Genomic DNA, 17,522 nt, shown 5'->3' with positions numbered 1-17,522 from the left:
GGCAAAGGGTTCCCGTGTATAATCTCAAAAAGGAGCATAAAGATGGATATCGTCATGCACGAGTTGGGGGCGGGTCAAATGGCTCAGGTCCGAGTCGTGCTCGATCGACTCGTTCTCTCCGCACTATAAAATCGTGCCACTGAAACAAAGGCACCACTTCCGCGTTCGGTTTGAAGATCAGATCTTCCTTGGAATCTATAAAATAGGCGGAGAAGAAATAAGCGACTTTGTTTCGGAATCGCAGCTTTTCCAGCTCGCCTTCTATCGTTCTGTTTGTTTCCAATTTCGTCTCCCAGTTGTTTTTTTCTTTCTTTCTTTCCTTGCAAATTAAGCGCATCTTTCTCGTAGTTTCTTCTATTGTTCTTGTCTTTGCAATAATCAAAGCCCACATACCCCTTGATTTTGTCTTGATTTGCATTATTGGGCATCAAAAGTAGATCTTTCTACCCAAAGATTGCAACTTTTCGTTGCTTAGTTTCTCGTCTTATCGTCGCTTGTTGTTTGCTCCGGTGCCTGGATGGAAAAGAGGAGATTTGGTGGAGCTTGAGTTGGGGTGGGCAAGGAGGCAAGGGAAGAAAGTGAGAAACGATGCTATATTTGAAGCAGCCGCGTGGGAACCTGGAGCTGCGTCGGCGGAGCGCCTGATCTCGGAACATTTTGATGCCCAACTGATGCGGCCCGAGCCAGGGGCTCGGGATCCGGATATAATGGCGACGGAGGCAGGTGAGGAGGGGCGGATCCACGACGAGTCAGCCGATGCCGGCGGATACCTCCATAGTTTCGAGCTCTACGAGACTCAATCCGTAAGAAAAAAAAGCTGACGAAATTTTTTTGTTTCTCTTCTTCTATATCTTGTTTCAATGATAGCTCGAAGTTGCTTCTATGTTCCATTTCATCTCATAGCTCGAGAATCTAAACACACAAGTTTTTTGTGTTCTCATATTATTATTCTCTGCAACCTTTCTACTGGATTTGTTGGCGTTCAATCATTTCTTGTTCGGGGATCAATTAATCTGCAGGTCAACCTTGAGGAATTTACCTGCAAGCTATATCTAATAAAGAAATTTCAACTTGGTCATAAAAAGAAATCCAAATTTCGTGGTCAAATTTTCGTTTTCGTGTTGGAAATAATAACTATTTGAAATGTAGGCATATTCCTTCAATGTACTGTTGCAATACAACTTATTCCACCAGTGATTCCTATTCATAGTAGTTAAATATTTTATTATTTGTTATCTTTTACCTGCACCTTATACCAAATCTGTTTTTTTTCCCTCTGTTTAAAAAATTTCTTCTTTCCTTTTCCAACAACCACTCGGAAGAAGGATAATTGACTCCTTGATATATATATGCAGTCCTGCTTTAGTACTTGCTTATTCATTGTATGTATGATCCTCTTACCAAAACTTTTACTTGATTTGGCGCTTGATCCTGCAGAAATTTTATATGATTGGAAGGAAGGAGCAAGAGCAAAAACTTCTTGAAAGTGTTAAAAATTGACAGGTCAGAACCTTCAGAACTTAATATACACGAAGACTCTACCACATACTCAGAAGATGAATGTAAAGAACTGCTAAATCGGATACATGAGGGAAACAAGTCCACCGGTGGACTGAAGTTTGTAACAACTTGTTATGGCATTGTTGGTTAGTGCAGTCTTAGTCTTGTGTCTTATGTTGTAATTGGTCGTTTCCACTATGCATAAGTGAATATTTTTGTATCAGGATTTTTCAAATTCTTGGGGCCGTACTATATGCTGCTTATCACCGAAAGAAGAGAGATTGGAGCTATGTTTGGCCACACAATTTATGCTGTTGTGAAGAGTGAAATTATCACAATTCCAAATTCTACTGTCCAATCTAAGATGACCATTACCAGGAATGAAGACAGGTTTTTAAATTTCTATACTGCTCCATCGATATCAAATGTTAAGACATATAGTGCTTACGATCACGACATGTGCTTCACAGCCTGAAAAGCTAATAACAGTAAGTTTTCCTTTAACTTGAAAGCATATGTACTCAGGGGCAAGCACAATTGCGATTGTCATGCCAATCTCAACAGTGCTGCCAAATGAGTTTAACTTTTTTATCTGAAAATCATCAACTTCTTTTTTAAAAATCCTTTTCTATTTTTCAAAATAATAAATAAATAAATAAAGGTGGTCATTTTGTTGATTAGAAAAACTAATGCAATTACTTTTTTATTCATTGTTGTTTATTTTAGCTAAGAATACTCATGCACTGGCAAGTCATTTTTCTTTAGGAACTTGAGCATTAGATAGCCAATTTCATGTTTCAGAAATGTTTCATGCATTCTTTATTTTCTATTTAATTATCATGTATATTTTAATATATCTTTAGTATTGCTTTTTTGTATGTGTTGTTTGTATTTTGACCTCGGCAAAGCTTTATCCTGATCAAATACTTATTTGGTCTGAATAAATTCACAGGTACAGGAAGCTCTTTCGGACAGTAGATCTTACAAAAGATTTCTTTTTTAGCTATTCGTACCATATCATGCAAAGCTTACAGAAAAATATATGCCAGAGTCGTCCAGGGCAGATGATGTACGAGACTATGTTCATATGGAATGAGTTCTTGACTCGTGAAATTCATAATCATGTTAAAAGTACTCTATGGACAGTCGATTTGTTGTATGGTTTCTTTAAGCAGGTAGATATATTTTATAATATTTTTTTATTTAACCTTTTGATGTTTTCTTTTCTAAAATTAATTTTCAACATAGCAATGGAGAGGAATAATATGGGTTTTATGAGCTATAAAGTGCTCATGCGCATCAGTAATAAATGATTGATCACTTTCATATCTTTGTTGGAGGTTTCATTTTTCTTGGTGTCTATATGCTCTTTTTTTCTCACAAAACCCTATCTGATAATACTTATTATGATAATACGTAGTTTTTCCACTCAAATTTGCAGAAGTTTTGGTTATTAATGTATCCCTTGGAATCAAAATGATCATGAATATTGACTCACTGACTGCAAGTATTTCATCTTATGCTGTTTGCCTGTTCCAGATCATATCATTCTACCCTTTAGATATCACCACTTGATTCTTTCAGGAATACTTTAGCAATAAAGTAATAGATTTGTCATTGTTAATTCAGGAGAAACTTTCAATTTATGGAGAAGATTTTTGGTTGACTCTAATTGCTAGGCGCTCACGGCACTTTGCAGGGACCAGGTTGTTATGCTATTGCTACCTTTTTTTCATGATTATGTTTCATTTATGTGTACTGATTGCATTTAATAAAATCACATATTTTGTTTTCATATTGTGCTTTTTTATTGCCTTCTTGTTAATTCTTGAAAATGCCATTGTTCTTGTGGATTAGGTTTTTGAAGCGAGGTGTCAATGAATATGGGCATGTAGCAAATGACGTTGAGACAGAGCAGATTATCTATAAAGACATTCCTGGAGAAATTCCAAAAAGTGTTAGTTCTGTAGTTCAGAATAGGGGTTCAATACCTCTGTTTTGGTCTCAAGAAACCTCAAAACTTAACCCGAAGCCCGATATAATAGGTAAGTTTTAAAGGTCGTGAACATACTCTCTCTCTCTCTCTCTCTCTCTCCCTCCCTCTCTGTGGGAAACTGGAAGGAAATCCTGCATACTTGTGGGGCCGGGGTGGGGGGGCCGCTAGGTTGGCGGTTCCAACCTTTTGCAGCATGGAAGGAAATCCTGCAAGCTTAGCTAATATATGACATTTGCTTAAAAAGTAAATATCTACTTTTTTCCCTTAAACAGTGAAAAAAGAAAAAGGTTATCTGGCTACTCGGCTTCATTTTGAGAATCTCAGCAAAAGATATGGAAATCCTATTATCATTTTGAACTTGATAAAGGTATTCTTTATGAATCTTTCCATCTTCTTATTGTGCATAAATCATTGGATAAAGATTAATAATCAATTAGATGTTGTCACCCTCACTCATAGTTCTGGTTACTTTAACAGTCAGAAGAAAAAAAAACCTCGGGAATCTATTCTACGTTCAGAATTTGCCGATGCAATTGAGTTTATCAATAAAAATTTACCTGAAGAATGTAGCTTGAAGTACCTACACTGGGATCTTCATAAGCATTCTCGAAGGTACTAGGCTTTTGTGAATCTAGGATATATGTTCCTGCATCACTGCTAGAAATAATTAGTTTTTCTGTCACAGCAAAGCTAAAAATGTGCTTAAGCTATTGGGCAAAGTGGCAGCGCGTACCTTAAAGTTAACAGGATTTTTTTATTGTGAAGTAATACCAAGTTTAAGGAATGAAGGTGACTTAAGGTGGCCCAAGTTTGTGTAAGTATATTCTCATATGCATTCTGGCGTTTCTATTTTCCAATTTAATGAAAATATACATAGGGAATCTGTTTTTTTTGTATGACTTATTGAAAGGTTTTTTTATTTCCATATTGATGCTATGATTCTGAATACAGTTTGTATATTTGTTATTTATAATAATGATTTGTGATTTTATACTAATATTATCCAATTTTCTCATCATTTTGCTAAGGTAATGTACATACATCTATGCAATGTTTTGATTAAATAGCATCTACCAACTTATCGATCTGAGTTGAATTTTTTTTCTCTAGTTTTAAGTTTAACAACTTATAGGATATGATTTATAATGTCTGAGAATTATTCTAAATTATCCCCTACTGTTTATGCTCCACACTTTTTATACAAATGGATACTGGTGTTTCTCCAGAGAAAACTAAAATTCTAACTGTTACTATATTTTTACTAAAGATAACTTATTTAAAGGAATAGTTTATATTGTTTTGCGATGAAACCCAAGCAGCCATATGGACTTTGATTAAACATATGTCAACTTTCCATAACATATGTCAATTTCATCCACTAAACTATCTTATATCTTCCACTATTTATTGTTTCACTATCATGTAATGTTTTAACATTCAGGATGGATGATGGTGGTGACCATTCTTGTAATAATCATTCTACTAGTAACAGCAGTAACACCACTGACACAGATGAAGTTGATATGATAGAAGATGGATCCCAAGAAGATAATTCTGATATATTGGGATATGATATAACAAAGACTGAGGATCATAGTGTTGGACATTGCTTGGTAAAATCACTCAGGTGTCAAAAAGGTGTCTTGAGAACAAACTGCATTGACTGTTTAGATCGTACGAATGTTGCTCAATATGCCTATGGTTTAGCTGCACTGGGGCATCAACTTCATGCATTAAATTTAGCCCGTTTTCCAAGCATTCATCTTGATGCCACCTTGGCTGATGATTTGATGACCTATTATGAGACAATGGGAGACACACTTTCTTTGCAATATGGTGGTTCTGCTGCTCACAATAAGGTATCCCTTCCTTAAATAGAATTCACATTAAGTTTGTCAAGAATCACATTGTGTTGTATCACATTGTTTTGTATGCATAATTATGTTTGACTTGCCAAGGGTCTGTTTTCTTGTTTCTTATTGATTTTAGTTACAATCTTTACCACAAACCCTTGTGTAATTTTGACTTGCCTCTTTTAGATAGAATGGTTTGACTCCTCAATTAGAATTCACATTAAGTTTATCAAGCATCACATCACATGTTTGTATACATATTCATGTTATCTTCTTTTTCCTGTCTCCTATTAACTTTAATTGCAATTCTTTATCATGAAACCTTATATAATTTTGACTGGCAACTTATAAATACTGGTGTGGACCTTAAAATAAATATACTATATAACTTTTGGAAAATTATTGTCATAACCACCACAGATTCATGATAGTCAGTATTGAGAGGTTTCTCAAATTTGTCATGCTAACAAAGAAATAACTTACTGCCTTTAGTTGGTAGTTCTGCACAGCAAATTTAGTTTGTGAAATGGAATTCCATTCCCATGATTGGATAAAAGGAAACGATCTGACAGTTTGGGTTGGATTTGGTTTTCTTTATAATCTCACCCACTCAATATGTGAAGTCATCACTTATGTCTTATACTGATATGAATGACTGAAATAATAATTCCCGATGCTGGTAGAGTGTTTGATTCATTAGTTTGTATCAGAGATTTAACAGAGCATATATTTGTAGTTTGACTTCAGTAGTTTCCTAGTGTGTTTTAGGCAACATTTTTTATTGACATGTTGGAACTTGATTACTCAAATAAAAGATGTTTTGTATATTCAATCTTCCTTTTCTGAAGTTCTATTACTATTTGGCGGATCAGTGCTTTCCTAGGAGCTAGCTGCACAAGATCAAGATATCTTTTATTTGTTTCAGTGTAGGGTTTTAGCATATGATACAGTCATTGAACTGAATACATGGCCGAATTCTAATTGATTATTTCAACCTTTGTAACATTTTTTTCTTAATTACATGGAGATTCAAAGATTACTTTTGAGATAAAAAGTTTTCATATATAACAATTGATAGATTTTCTCTGAAAGAAGAGGTCAATGGAAAGCAGCAATCCAGTCCCAAGAGTTCTTCAGAACACTCCAAAGATATTACAGCAATGCTTATATGGATGTTGAAAAGCAAGCTGCAATAGACCTGTATGTATAAACATTTTCATGCGATTTGCAATCCTCCACATATATTTTATGAAAAAGGAGGTTACAATTTCATGCAAATTGAAATTTCATAATGCTTCTGCATTGATATTTTTACTGTTAAACTCTACAGATTTCTTGGACACTTCCAACCTCAATTGGACAAACCAGCCATTTGGGAGTATGGTTCCTTCCAGCATTGTGTGGGTCATGCCTTCACTGATGAAAATTCGAGGTATTACATTGTATTTACAAATCACAATTATCAAGACTTTCCCTTTTCTGATATCCTTCATTTCTACAATTTGTTAGTTTAGGCATGCTTCTATGCAGAGGATTCATCGACTGTAAAATGTACCCTTCCACACTAATTATCTGTGCCATTAAAGTGAAAATGATAGTAATAAAATATCGAAGATATTTTTTTATCATTTTCTTTTAGAGAAGAGAACTTCTTGGCACATTCCTATTGTTATTGTTAAAAGCAAATATTTTATTCCCAAAAGCGGGAGAAAGTAAACGATTTAATTTTTTTGTGTTACATGGAGAATTTCGTTCACTAGATTGCACATGCAACATAAAAGTTATTTTAGAAATTAGTCTCTTTATCAATCTCCCCCTTTTTGGATTAGTGCCATGCAAATCCATGGCGATCAAACTGCCTCTTGGCATGAATATCTAAGACAATTCATGCACTACAATCTTCTTTGATTACATCTCTCTCAGGCCACACACTCTATTCCTATGACTTCTAATTTGAGTTATTTATGGAGGTGTTTATGAGAATTCAACAAATTTATTGATATTTATGTATGGATCTCCTTGTCTGTTATATTCTGCAGTTATCTTTTGTCACAGTCAATTCTATATTTTATGCAGGTCATTTATTAAAAGATCCATATCAGATGGGAACATACTCCATGAAAGTTATGCCATTCTATCAAGATCTAATTTTATCCACCAAGATCTCTCATACTCAGCATCATCTGGAACATTACATACAAAGAATGCCAAGCATATGTTTGATTCAAGTTTAGCTTCAGAAATTTCAAAATATGAAATAAATGTAACAGAATCCAGGTTGGTAATTCACTTTTGACATATCCAATTAATTTAATTTTGCCTTCATGATTATTATCATTAAACGTTTGCAATTTTTTAATTTAAAAGAAAAGGTCCCAAATTACGGTAAATTTAGTTTCTCCTTGTGATCTTAGTATTTAATGACAGTTCTTTTCAAACTTGATGCATAACAGTATATGAAAAGTACAGATTTATTGCACTAAACTTCTTTTTCGTCTATCTCCTGACTATAATTATCAGTTGTTAGACATTTGATTTGTTACTTGCTATCCTCTATCTTTCCTTGCAATAATCCACAGTTTTATGTGTCAATTGTTTCATAATGATAATTTCGTTTTTCTTATCCTTGTAGGAACATTCCTGTGATGTCTGATGGGCAGCTTTTCGAAGATAGTGAATCCACATATTTGTATAAAGATTGGCATTCAAATTTTCTTAAATTTGATTCTCTTTTATCATGTAGTAATTCTACTGAGGAAGAGATAAATGACAGGTAATCCATATGACTTCTATGCATGCAAATAAAGATGTTCTAGGTTTCAAGGCTAATGTTTGTGCATCTTTTTTGAGTAGACGGCATGCCTTTCTCATTTTTTTTGCCATAATTACTTGATTTTGAGATCTTAAAGTACTTGATTTAAATTCCTTCTAATTGTGCTTATGCAATGCAATTCTTCTCACATTCTCTATACCTCTTTTTTGCATAATCAATATCTCATAGAGGGTATAGAAAAAAGATACTGTGTTCTTGACTTTTCTTGAATTTGTGCTTCCAGATCTTTGATAAGTAATTCTCCATTTGAGGATCGTCCTACTAAGAATGTTCCCAATGTGAGAACTAAGGCAACACCAGTTCTCGTGAACAGTGGGTTTGCCATGAAGGTAAAAGTTTAGACAATTGTAAGAGTTTCTCGAACTGTTTAGCTTGTTTGTTTCTACGAGCTTGTTTATAGTCTGATTGTATATTGTAACTTCAGACATGATTAATTGCGGCATTTAATTACCTGCAATTGATCTGCTTCAGGGTGTGGGGATACATTTCTGATCCAACTTCCATCACACTGTCCATATATCTTACATTTCTGTTTGTAGGGAGGCAATATAATCAAAATATCACAGCCTTACGACAACCTTCAAACAGCTAAGACGCCGCGAATTTTGAATAGCTTCGAGCACTGGGTTACGAACGGAGAGACCTTATGCCATTGATGCCGATACATTTACTGTTGCCCAGTCGATACTGATCTGCTGCAAAAAAGCTTAATCAATGGGAGCGATAAGAGCAAGATGATATTGCACTCGGAATAGGTTTACAGATACCCTCAACGTCGTCCTGAATTGGGCGAATAAACGATTGATGTGTTGCTGCTATGCTGATAATTTGAAGTATATACATATATACTTTGTTTGAGAGGCCAATTCTGTTATATAATGACCCACTTACTGTCACTGTAAATATCAGTATAGTACCTCTTCTTCCTCTGAGCTTGACAATTAAGCAATGAATTTTCTTTTCAGTGTCAGTTTTGGTTGTTTATGGCCTGTATATACATGTAAAATGAGATATATGAACAATCATGATGTATTAATTTTCTTTTCTTGTTTTTTTTAAATATCAGTTGTGGGTTATTATTTGCCTGAATCATGGTTTGAAGTTTTACTTAGGCATTTGTTTTAAATTAAACTGACAGCATGATAATGGGATTACATCTTTCACTTTTTATTGCATTTTTTTATTCTTAAATTCTTGGAGTTACTTGATCTTCTATCCATTTGGAATAGATATCAAACATCCAAAAGCTAAGAACTTAAAGAAAATCAAGAATTAAAAAACCTAATTATTTCTGCATAAACTAATTGAAGGACCAAATTATCATCTAGGAAGGAATTGAACACAAAATGAATTCTCAAGGGTAAAACACACATTATCATCATATGATCATATTGCAAACACACAATGCAATGAATTTACAGGGGAAAGTAGAAACTTGACAAAGTGACAACGTATGATCCTGACTAATAACAAAAGCAACATTTAGACCAATTCAGTGTTGCAGTGGCAACTAAACACAGCTTTCGAAATAAAAAATAGTTTATGGCTAAATTTACCAGAGAGACAGCATTGATGATAAGTGTGGCTGGTAACCAGAACTTGATTACTGTTTGTCAATCATCAGAAAATGACAACGCAATTAGCTGGAGCAAAAACAAGTCATGCCACAACATCTACGCCATCTTCCACAGCTTGTTGCAAACATCGAGAGGAGATTCTGTACTCTCAAACTCAAATTTCTCGACTGACTTCTTGTTCCTATCTACAACCACTAATTGTTTTTAAGGATTACATTATGCTTAAAAGGCTTGTAGAAATTATCCAGTAATCATATAGCTAAATGGCGCTAAAACATTGATGAAATAGTTCAAGAACATGATAAAAGAAATAAGGCAAGACAAAATCCAAACAAAAAGAAAAAAATACATATATAAAAATTGTGCCCTTCCTTTTGAAAATCGTTGAAGGGTGCTCTTATTTTGATCATTATCAAACGGGATCCCCTATGTAACCTCTCATCTCTTTATCCAAAGTGAGCAGTTTCATTGAAAGTATTCATTTTTGCTAAGTTGTGGCAATAAAAACATGCCAATTCCAATGAAAATATATCAGAATCTTCACTTTTGAGACTATTGACTATTCATGGATCAAGACAGAAAGAGTTTTGCCTCAAGGTAGCAAATGTGAACACTTTCAATAAAGTTGTTTGCTTTTGTTAGTGTAAAAATTTTATATATTGCTATTATCCTGCACAATTAAGGTGCTCCTGTAGCAGACCTAGAATTGTAGGAGAAATTAGAATAACAATAAATAACAAAAAAGAGAGATATAATAGGCATATTAAAGGTGATAGCGCAACACATTGATAATAATCAAAATAAGGTGCAGCACTCATTTAATGGTTTTAAATAAGGTGTGTTCTTATTTTCACCCAACAACAGAAAGAAACCAAGAGCAAGCTTACGGAGAATAGGATACTGCCAGATATCTTGGATGGGTCTTCAAAATCTGGAATGATATTGGTCACGGAAGCACACATGGAAAGCAAATTTCTGCAAACAGAAAACTAACTGGTTATTTGAAAAAAACACACACACACACACACACAAATTTCTGCAATAGAAAACTAACTGGTCATCTGAAAAAACACACACACAAATTTCTGCAAATAGAAAAATAACTGATCGATTTATGTAATATATCCTCCAAAATGTTAGTCATGAGGCATTAATTTTTGTTCATGCTCAAATATCGTATGAGTTCCAATTTTCTTTTGTACTTTTGCAAATTTCCCTCTTTATGGACCTTTATAAATTTGAAGTCAAGTGATACTAGATATTCTCATTCATTTCACCTGCTTTTCTTCTACAAATAATCTTTAGTACCTAAGCTTACAACTCCCTTTTCTTCCTTCTATGTTTTAATAATTAGGTTTAGAGGTAAAATGAGAAAGGTTTAGAGCTCAAGAACCAAGGTCTATGTTCCACCTGACTCTACCTTAAAATCATTATTTGCTGTACCTTCCAATATACTGGCATAAGTCCTCTGTATGACCTTTTGTTCAACTAACAAGCCTGTGTTACTTGTGATATAAAAAAGAATATTGTTTATCAGCTCATATTTTATCATATGCCAGTTCATTCATAATGCTCACAACCCATATTTGCTCATGGACATTTGGCAGGATCATAAAAAAAAACCCAAATTACATATACATAAGAGAGATGCTAGAATAACAAAATTAGTAATAATATTTGATTTTTTAGATGTAATGCAATTCTGTAATGAGTATTGTATTCTGCACATTAATGTACCCAAAAAAAAATCATATTTCATGCTAAAAAAATCAATCAATGTGAAAGGATTGCATCACTACTGAGCATCTAATGATATTCACCCAAAGAAAAAAATACAAAAAAATTCAGAAATACAAATGACATGAAGCTGTCCAAATACTTACTGTGCTCTTGCCAGATCCTTCTCTCTTTTCTTGATCATGTCCCTACGCTCTTCAATAGAAAGTCTCTGATGTTCTAAACCAATGAGTTCATCTCTAATTGCTGTGTTAAAGCAAACTGGGATCAAATGAAGAATTACATTCAACTAGCAGTAATCTAATGTCTTCTATTTGTCTTATCTTAGTTCTTGCTGTAGCAGTTGTTCCTCATGCAGTTTCTCATTGAACTGATGTTGAAGATGTTCAACTTCAACATCAGCATTTGTTCCATCTTTTGTTTTGTCAATCTTCTCTTTACATGATTGTATCTTTTTCTGATAATCTACAATGTAACATCAAACAAACATAAATGATTCTCTAAGTGATATTGTCTAAGAGGTACAATACTTAACAAACAAAGGAGAAAAGCAGATAAAACATAATCTTAACTATTTTCACTTGGATCTTTACAAGGCAACCCATTTTGGTAGTCCCCACATAAAACTGAATTGAATTTTGCAAAAAAGAAAACACTTAAATTGTCTATCCAAATGCATATAGCGTGTTAGTATTAGTAAAACCCGATTACTCATCCACTCAGTTTCACATTGGTCATCCCCACTGAAAACTCCTACTTTTCTTAAGTGTTCAGCACTGGAATTATGATGGCTGTTTTAGTTTCATTGAATCATCCATGAGATTTGGGTGTTCTTTATTACTGCCACTGGATATTTGGAGTGTAGTAACATGAAATGTTGATCTTGCAAACTTGCTCAGAAAATAAAACAGTTCCTTCACAGGGACCCATGACACTCAAGATAGCATGAAGAGTCTTTGTGACAACACATTGCTGAACTAGCACAGTTTGCAGAAAAAGGAGCATGATTATTTCATTCAATGCAGTAAGACGACCTAACCCCTGTAAAATCTAATTTCAACATTAACATTGGTTGAATCCTATTTCTTATATTAACATAGATTGACTCCTCTATCCTTTCATTTTCCTGGCCTCTATGTGGCATGTTCTTTGCCTTAAGGAATGGTGAATAAGTTCAAAGTTTGGAATGGTGTCTGTAATATCTCATGGACAATTACTTTTCCATTTCAGATGACAGTCATGGATATCCTTCTACTGCCCACCAGATCTCTTTCACTTTTAATTTCATTTAATCTTTAGTTTCAAATTTTTTATTATTTAAGGGACATATCTCTGGCAAAAGGCATGACTATTATCAAATAGGTGACTTAAAGAGATACTTGCCCTTTATAAAGGAGAGGTTGATCCAAGGGTGGGTTTATGAGACCAAGGAACTATTATTCTTGTCCAAAGATCCAGCGCCTTCTTCTCCCTTTTCGTTCTCCTTCTTTTGATGTTTTTAGATTATATACTCAAGATGCTCAACATTGAAAGGATCTATCACAAGATGCTAGATGACCAGATTAACCCATATTAGGGTTGGGACTTCGCCTTAGGACAAAGTTTTGACTTGTCATTGAGTTATCTTTCCCTAAACTAATTCAATTGCCCAAATTGTTTTATTTGATCAATTAGATTTGATTGACGTTTATAAATCTCTTGATCAAAATTAGAGTTAGTGCATTATTATGATTAATTATTTAAGAAAACGATATTTATGCTATACTCTACCCAAAAAGCTCCCTTACAGGATTAAAACATGATCCAAATTCCCAAAATTTGTCATCCTACTCAGAAACAGAAAATCCATTGACTAGGAAAAAACCAATGAATGAAAACGCTGAAGAAAGTCTAACCTTCTAATGACTTCTCAGTCTCATTGGCATCGACTTGACATAAGGAAGAAAGCAGCTTCGCCCCTTCCAAGGATTTCATCATCCCTTCCCCATCCTTCGGATTCTTCAAAACACCTAGGAGATCATCTCCGAGTGAAAGAAGGTGCTGAATGTCCACTCTTTTTCGAGGGCTCGCCATCAAAACTTAAGAACACTGTCCCAGGGGCACATCAGCAAAGAGAACTCAAATCCTTCAACTATAAAAATGCAATTTTTTACTCTGCTTCACGCTCTATGTTATCTCCTTTTCAGTTCAATCGTTGAAATAAAGTGAAGAACAAGGAAAGACTTACCAAATCCGACAAAAGACAAGCGAAATCGCCCACGACAGTTCGCGTCCGCCTCAATCACCACCTTTAGCAGCCTCCGTCGAGGGTTTCGAGATCCCTCCTGTGCCCTAGGATCGACAACGGGGAAAGAGGCGGGAGTTCAAACTTTATAGGAGGGTCCGGGGCGGACCGAAAGATGCGGGTTAACCCAGACCCGTCATATTCGGGTCGGATCCTTATTCAAACAAGCGGTGCGGATCCAGAAATGCGGGTCTATCCCCGATCCGATACATTTTTGTGATAAACAAATGAACAATATAATATCCCAATTTATTTTTTTTCCATTATTTCTGCAGTTGTTTGTACAGTATTATTTCATGCTGTTTATGCCAACATTATATGCTGAAATGGTACATCAAATATGTATTTCCTTAAAGTATTCATATCTACACGCAAAAAAAAAACAGTAAAAATGAAAATCCAAACTACAAAGAAAAGAACTTGCTTGCTTCCATGCATCTTGTTCATATGCAGAGAGCCAATGAACATTTCTGAGTGAGGTGTGGCAAACTGGATAATAAGAATGCCTGCAAGAGAAGCTGTAAATTTTATTTCTTTCTGCAATCAAGTCATTGATTGTGAATTTTCTTCATGATATTGCCATACCTTGCGTGATTTAGCTGCAGTGAATACCTTGCTCAGTGCAATGTCAGTGAGCTTTGCACTGATCAGACAATCAAGGAAAACCTAGAGAAAAATTAACTAGTCATGGAGTTTACCTTGTCACTTCTATAAATATATATCAGTTGAGGAGCTAGCTACCTGAGTTTTGAAGAGCTGGAAGTTAAAGATGTGAGCCCGAACATGAATTCCACCGAATACTCTGACCTCCAGATCGCTGAGGCTTGATGAACTTTCAGAGGTATGCTCACTAACTATTTCGGCAACATCAATTCTCTTGAAGAAAACATGCACCAAGACACTGACATTTGTGCTATGAGCTGGTTGAAAAAATGTGGGAACTTTGATCAGCCCCATGTTGTTGCTGTCGTAGACAAGTCCAAGCTCTGAGGAGCTGTATCTGATGCCAAGCTTATTGGGGTTTTGAGCAACAAAAAACAGTACAAGCATTGTCGAAGAGTCATTCGATCCCTTGCTGAAAACTGCATCTGAAGAACCCATTTCTACTGCATGCAGATGGAAGCTCGGCTTCCTTGGCTTCAGGACAAATATAATGATGAGAACTGCTGCAGATACGAGTGCAAGGCTCAGGATCAAGCAAGGGAAGCAGAAGCACCTTGCTGTGGAAGACGCAGGAGCATATTTGTCCATCATCTCTCCTCTCTCCATCGATCTTTGCAGGTGATGTTCTCGTCGATTTGTTTGCTGATATGAATAATTAAGTTTATAGCATAACTGGTTTTCTTTGGTAGTACGCTATGAGCAAGCATCTCCATGCCTTTATTCTTTTCTTAAAAGCTGCTTCTGTTACTCTCCTATTTTCTTCCTCAGAAACTTGGTAACTTGAGGCGTGGACAACTTCTCTACAAAGGTTTCTGCTTCCCCTTCTGTTTGTGTTTGCACTGAGCACATGTATCATTTGGGTTCAGATACTGTTCAATGCCAATTAGCTTAAATCAATAATCTCCACACAACCATCGAAATCCTAGGCACCAATGATTTTATTATATATATAGATTAAGCATGCACTTTTTGAGTATCTCAGGATGGTTTTTAGCATCAAAAGCATGTAATATGGTGAAGTTGATGTAGGAGGATTTGAAAATTTTTATTATTAATTTTGATAAATTTTATTTTTAATAATTTTTAAAATTTAAAATAGTTTTGAAAAGTTCTATTTTTTTTATTTTTAAAGATTTTTTAAATCCATTTAGGATTGACTAAGTCTCTTAAGAATTTTTCTTTTTTATTAAGAATCTTTCTTTTCAATTTTGTTAAGAAATTTTCTTTTTTAGGAATTTTTCTTTTTAAATTTGTTAAGAAATTTTTTTTATTGAGAATCTTTCTTGCTGTCCGGGTCTATATAAACATCTTATAAGTTAATCTTAAAAAGCAATTTAATTGATTAATAATATTTTTTTTTTTATAAAAACCCTAGAAGCAACGTCGTGGAGGCTAGTTCTTGTACGTTGTGTTTCGTCTAGAGAAGTGGAAGAGGTTAGTTCTTAGTAAGTTGTGCTCTGTATAAATGTCTCGATTTTACACACACACACGTTATTAAGTGCATCACAAGCGTAGCAGAAGACTCATGGCTGATGAAACGATCCACTCCTTGCTCGTCGCGGTAGAAGACGGCGATCCAATCTTAATCCCGGACAACGATGATGAGATGTTGGCGCAGGAACTCCAACTTCAAGAAGTTCTAGTAGCCACCTCGTTCTGCCAAGGCACACTCGAAGAAGGGGAAACTTCTGGTTCCTATATATACAACTTAATTATATATAGTTTATATATTTGATTTGATTTTGTTGTTGCCTGTGAATAAAGTGGGAACTGATCCATTCACGAATTGACCTACTCTGAGCAGGGGCTAAATTAGACGAATTCGATTGCAACATCTGCATGGAAACTAAGCAACTCACTGAACAATTCACCACAGAGGCTTGTCCTCACACGTTCTGCAACAGCTGCATGAGCCAATACATCGCCGCCCAGGTCGAAGACAACGTGTCGTCCATCAAATGCCCTGATCCACAGTGCAAAGACTCGACTGCGCCTGCGCTGCATCCAGATCTGTGCCGCTCGATCCTCCCCGAGGCCGTGTTCGACCGGTGGTGCGTGGCGCTGTGCGAGTCGGCGCTCGGGGCCAGGAAGTTCTACTGCCCGTACAGAGACTGCTCGGCGCTGGCCGTGAAGGAGCAAGAAGACGAAGAGATGACGGACGCAGAGTGCCCGCACTGCAAGAGGACCTTGTGCGCGTCGTGCCAGGTAGAGTGGCACGAGGGAGTTGACTGCGAGGAGTTCCGGCGTCTCGACGAGGGGGAGAGAGGGAGGGAGGATCTGATGCTGAGGGAGCTGGCGAAGAAGAGCAAGTGGCCGAGGTGCCCAGAGTGCAAGATGTACGTCGAGAGGATCGCTGGCTGCAGGTTCATGAGCTGCAGGTGCGTACGTGACTATTTTGAATAAGCTATTTTTGGCTAAAAATCCTACTTCAAATTTACTTGTCGGTACAATTTTAGTAATATCTTTGCTGATGCAGGTGCGGCCATTGCTTCTGCTACGACTGTGGATCGCCAATGCAGCATAACAATCACGCCTGTGTCAAGTGTGATAAGCTTTAGGTGGCCTTTTTAACGTGAAGGATAATAAAATTTTATATAATTTAATTTCTTATAAATTATATGTAATTTGCTATTCAGAAGAGAGATTGGCCGGCGAGCTAACCAAGCGTCCAAGCCCCTACTTTATCATATAATTTCTAAATTGCCCTCGCCCCGCTTGACGTCGCCATCGTGCCGTCCATCTCCGGCGCGCGAATCGGACGGCAGAAGAAGCTCTCGAAGCGCGAAATTACATAGAAGCCCCTGAATTATCAATTTCCACGTAGACGCCGGGCCCACCGCCCGTAGCTCCGCCGAGATCGACGCGACGATGGCGACTAATCCGGAGGATCAAATTACAAATAACGCAGTCAAAATAACCAATAAAGCCCTCTTGATTGGGGGCGTTTTGGTCTTTAGGGTCATTTCGTAATTTTGTCCGGAAAGCTTCCTCTTTTTAAAAAAAAGCCGTTCGCCTTTTCGAAAGCCGCGTGGAAAACGGTGGCCATCAAAACCCGGGAATAGAAACCCCTGCGCGCTCT

The 17,522-nt window shown here is 36.0% G+C and overlaps 3 protein-coding genes and 1 pseudogene across 5 annotated transcripts; 2 read left to right on the top strand and 2 right to left on the bottom strand.

Moving 5' to 3' along the window:
• Positions 1-176: 176 nt before the first annotated feature.
• On the top strand, positions 177-9,152 carry LOC141814582 (phosphoinositide phosphatase SAC3-like; annotated as a pseudogene).
• A 456-nt stretch (positions 9,153-9,608) lies between these two features.
• LOC141815647 (kinetochore protein SPC24 homolog) lies at positions 9,609-13,814 on the bottom strand. 3 transcript variants are annotated; one of them, XM_074703600.1, is made up of 6 exons: positions 13,724-13,814; positions 13,392-13,584; positions 11,820-11,961; positions 11,643-11,744; positions 10,661-10,734; positions 9,609-9,953 (listed from the first exon to the last, which is right to left on the bottom strand). In XM_074703600.1, the coding sequence occupies exons 2-6, from the start codon at positions 13,567-13,569 to the stop codon at positions 9,856-9,858; spliced, it is 594 nt and encodes a 197-aa protein (XP_074559701.1). In that variant the 5' UTR covers positions 13,570-13,584; positions 13,724-13,814; the 3' UTR covers positions 9,609-9,855. The 3 variants fall into 3 exon arrangements, with proteins under 3 accessions (XP_074559701.1, XP_074559703.1, XP_074559702.1); XM_074703602.1 differs by having other exon boundaries at positions 9,609-9,944; XM_074703601.1 differs by having other exon boundaries at positions 13,392-13,627; positions 13,724-13,784.
• A 409-nt stretch (positions 13,815-14,223) lies between these two features.
• Positions 14,224-15,049, bottom strand: LOC141814290 (uncharacterized). Its single transcript, XM_074702227.1, has 3 exons — positions 14,522-15,049; positions 14,366-14,446; positions 14,224-14,286 (listed from the first exon to the last, which is right to left on the bottom strand). Exons 1-3 carry the CDS (start codon positions 15,047-15,049, stop codon positions 14,224-14,226), a joined length of 672 nt encoding a protein of 223 aa, XP_074558328.1.
• A 919-nt stretch (positions 15,050-15,968) lies between these two features.
• Positions 15,969-17,001, top strand: LOC141814210 (E3 ubiquitin-protein ligase RSL1-like). Its single transcript, XM_074702155.1, has 3 exons — positions 15,969-16,134; positions 16,248-16,821; positions 16,920-17,001. Exons 1-3 carry the CDS (start codon positions 15,969-15,971, stop codon positions 16,999-17,001), a joined length of 822 nt encoding a protein of 273 aa, XP_074558256.1.
• The last annotated feature ends 521 nt before the right edge of the window (positions 17,002-17,522 follow it).

Source organism: Curcuma longa, chromosome 21 (assembly GCF_044706935.1).
Source record: "Curcuma longa cultivar G26 ecotype Majalengka, Jawa Barat chromosome 21, ITB_CL_G26_1.1, whole genome shotgun sequence".
NCBI lineage: Eukaryota > Viridiplantae > Streptophyta > Magnoliopsida > Zingiberales > Zingiberaceae > Curcuma > Curcuma longa.
Note: the sequence above shows the minus strand (reverse complement) of the source record. Positions and strands in the feature narration are given on the sequence as shown.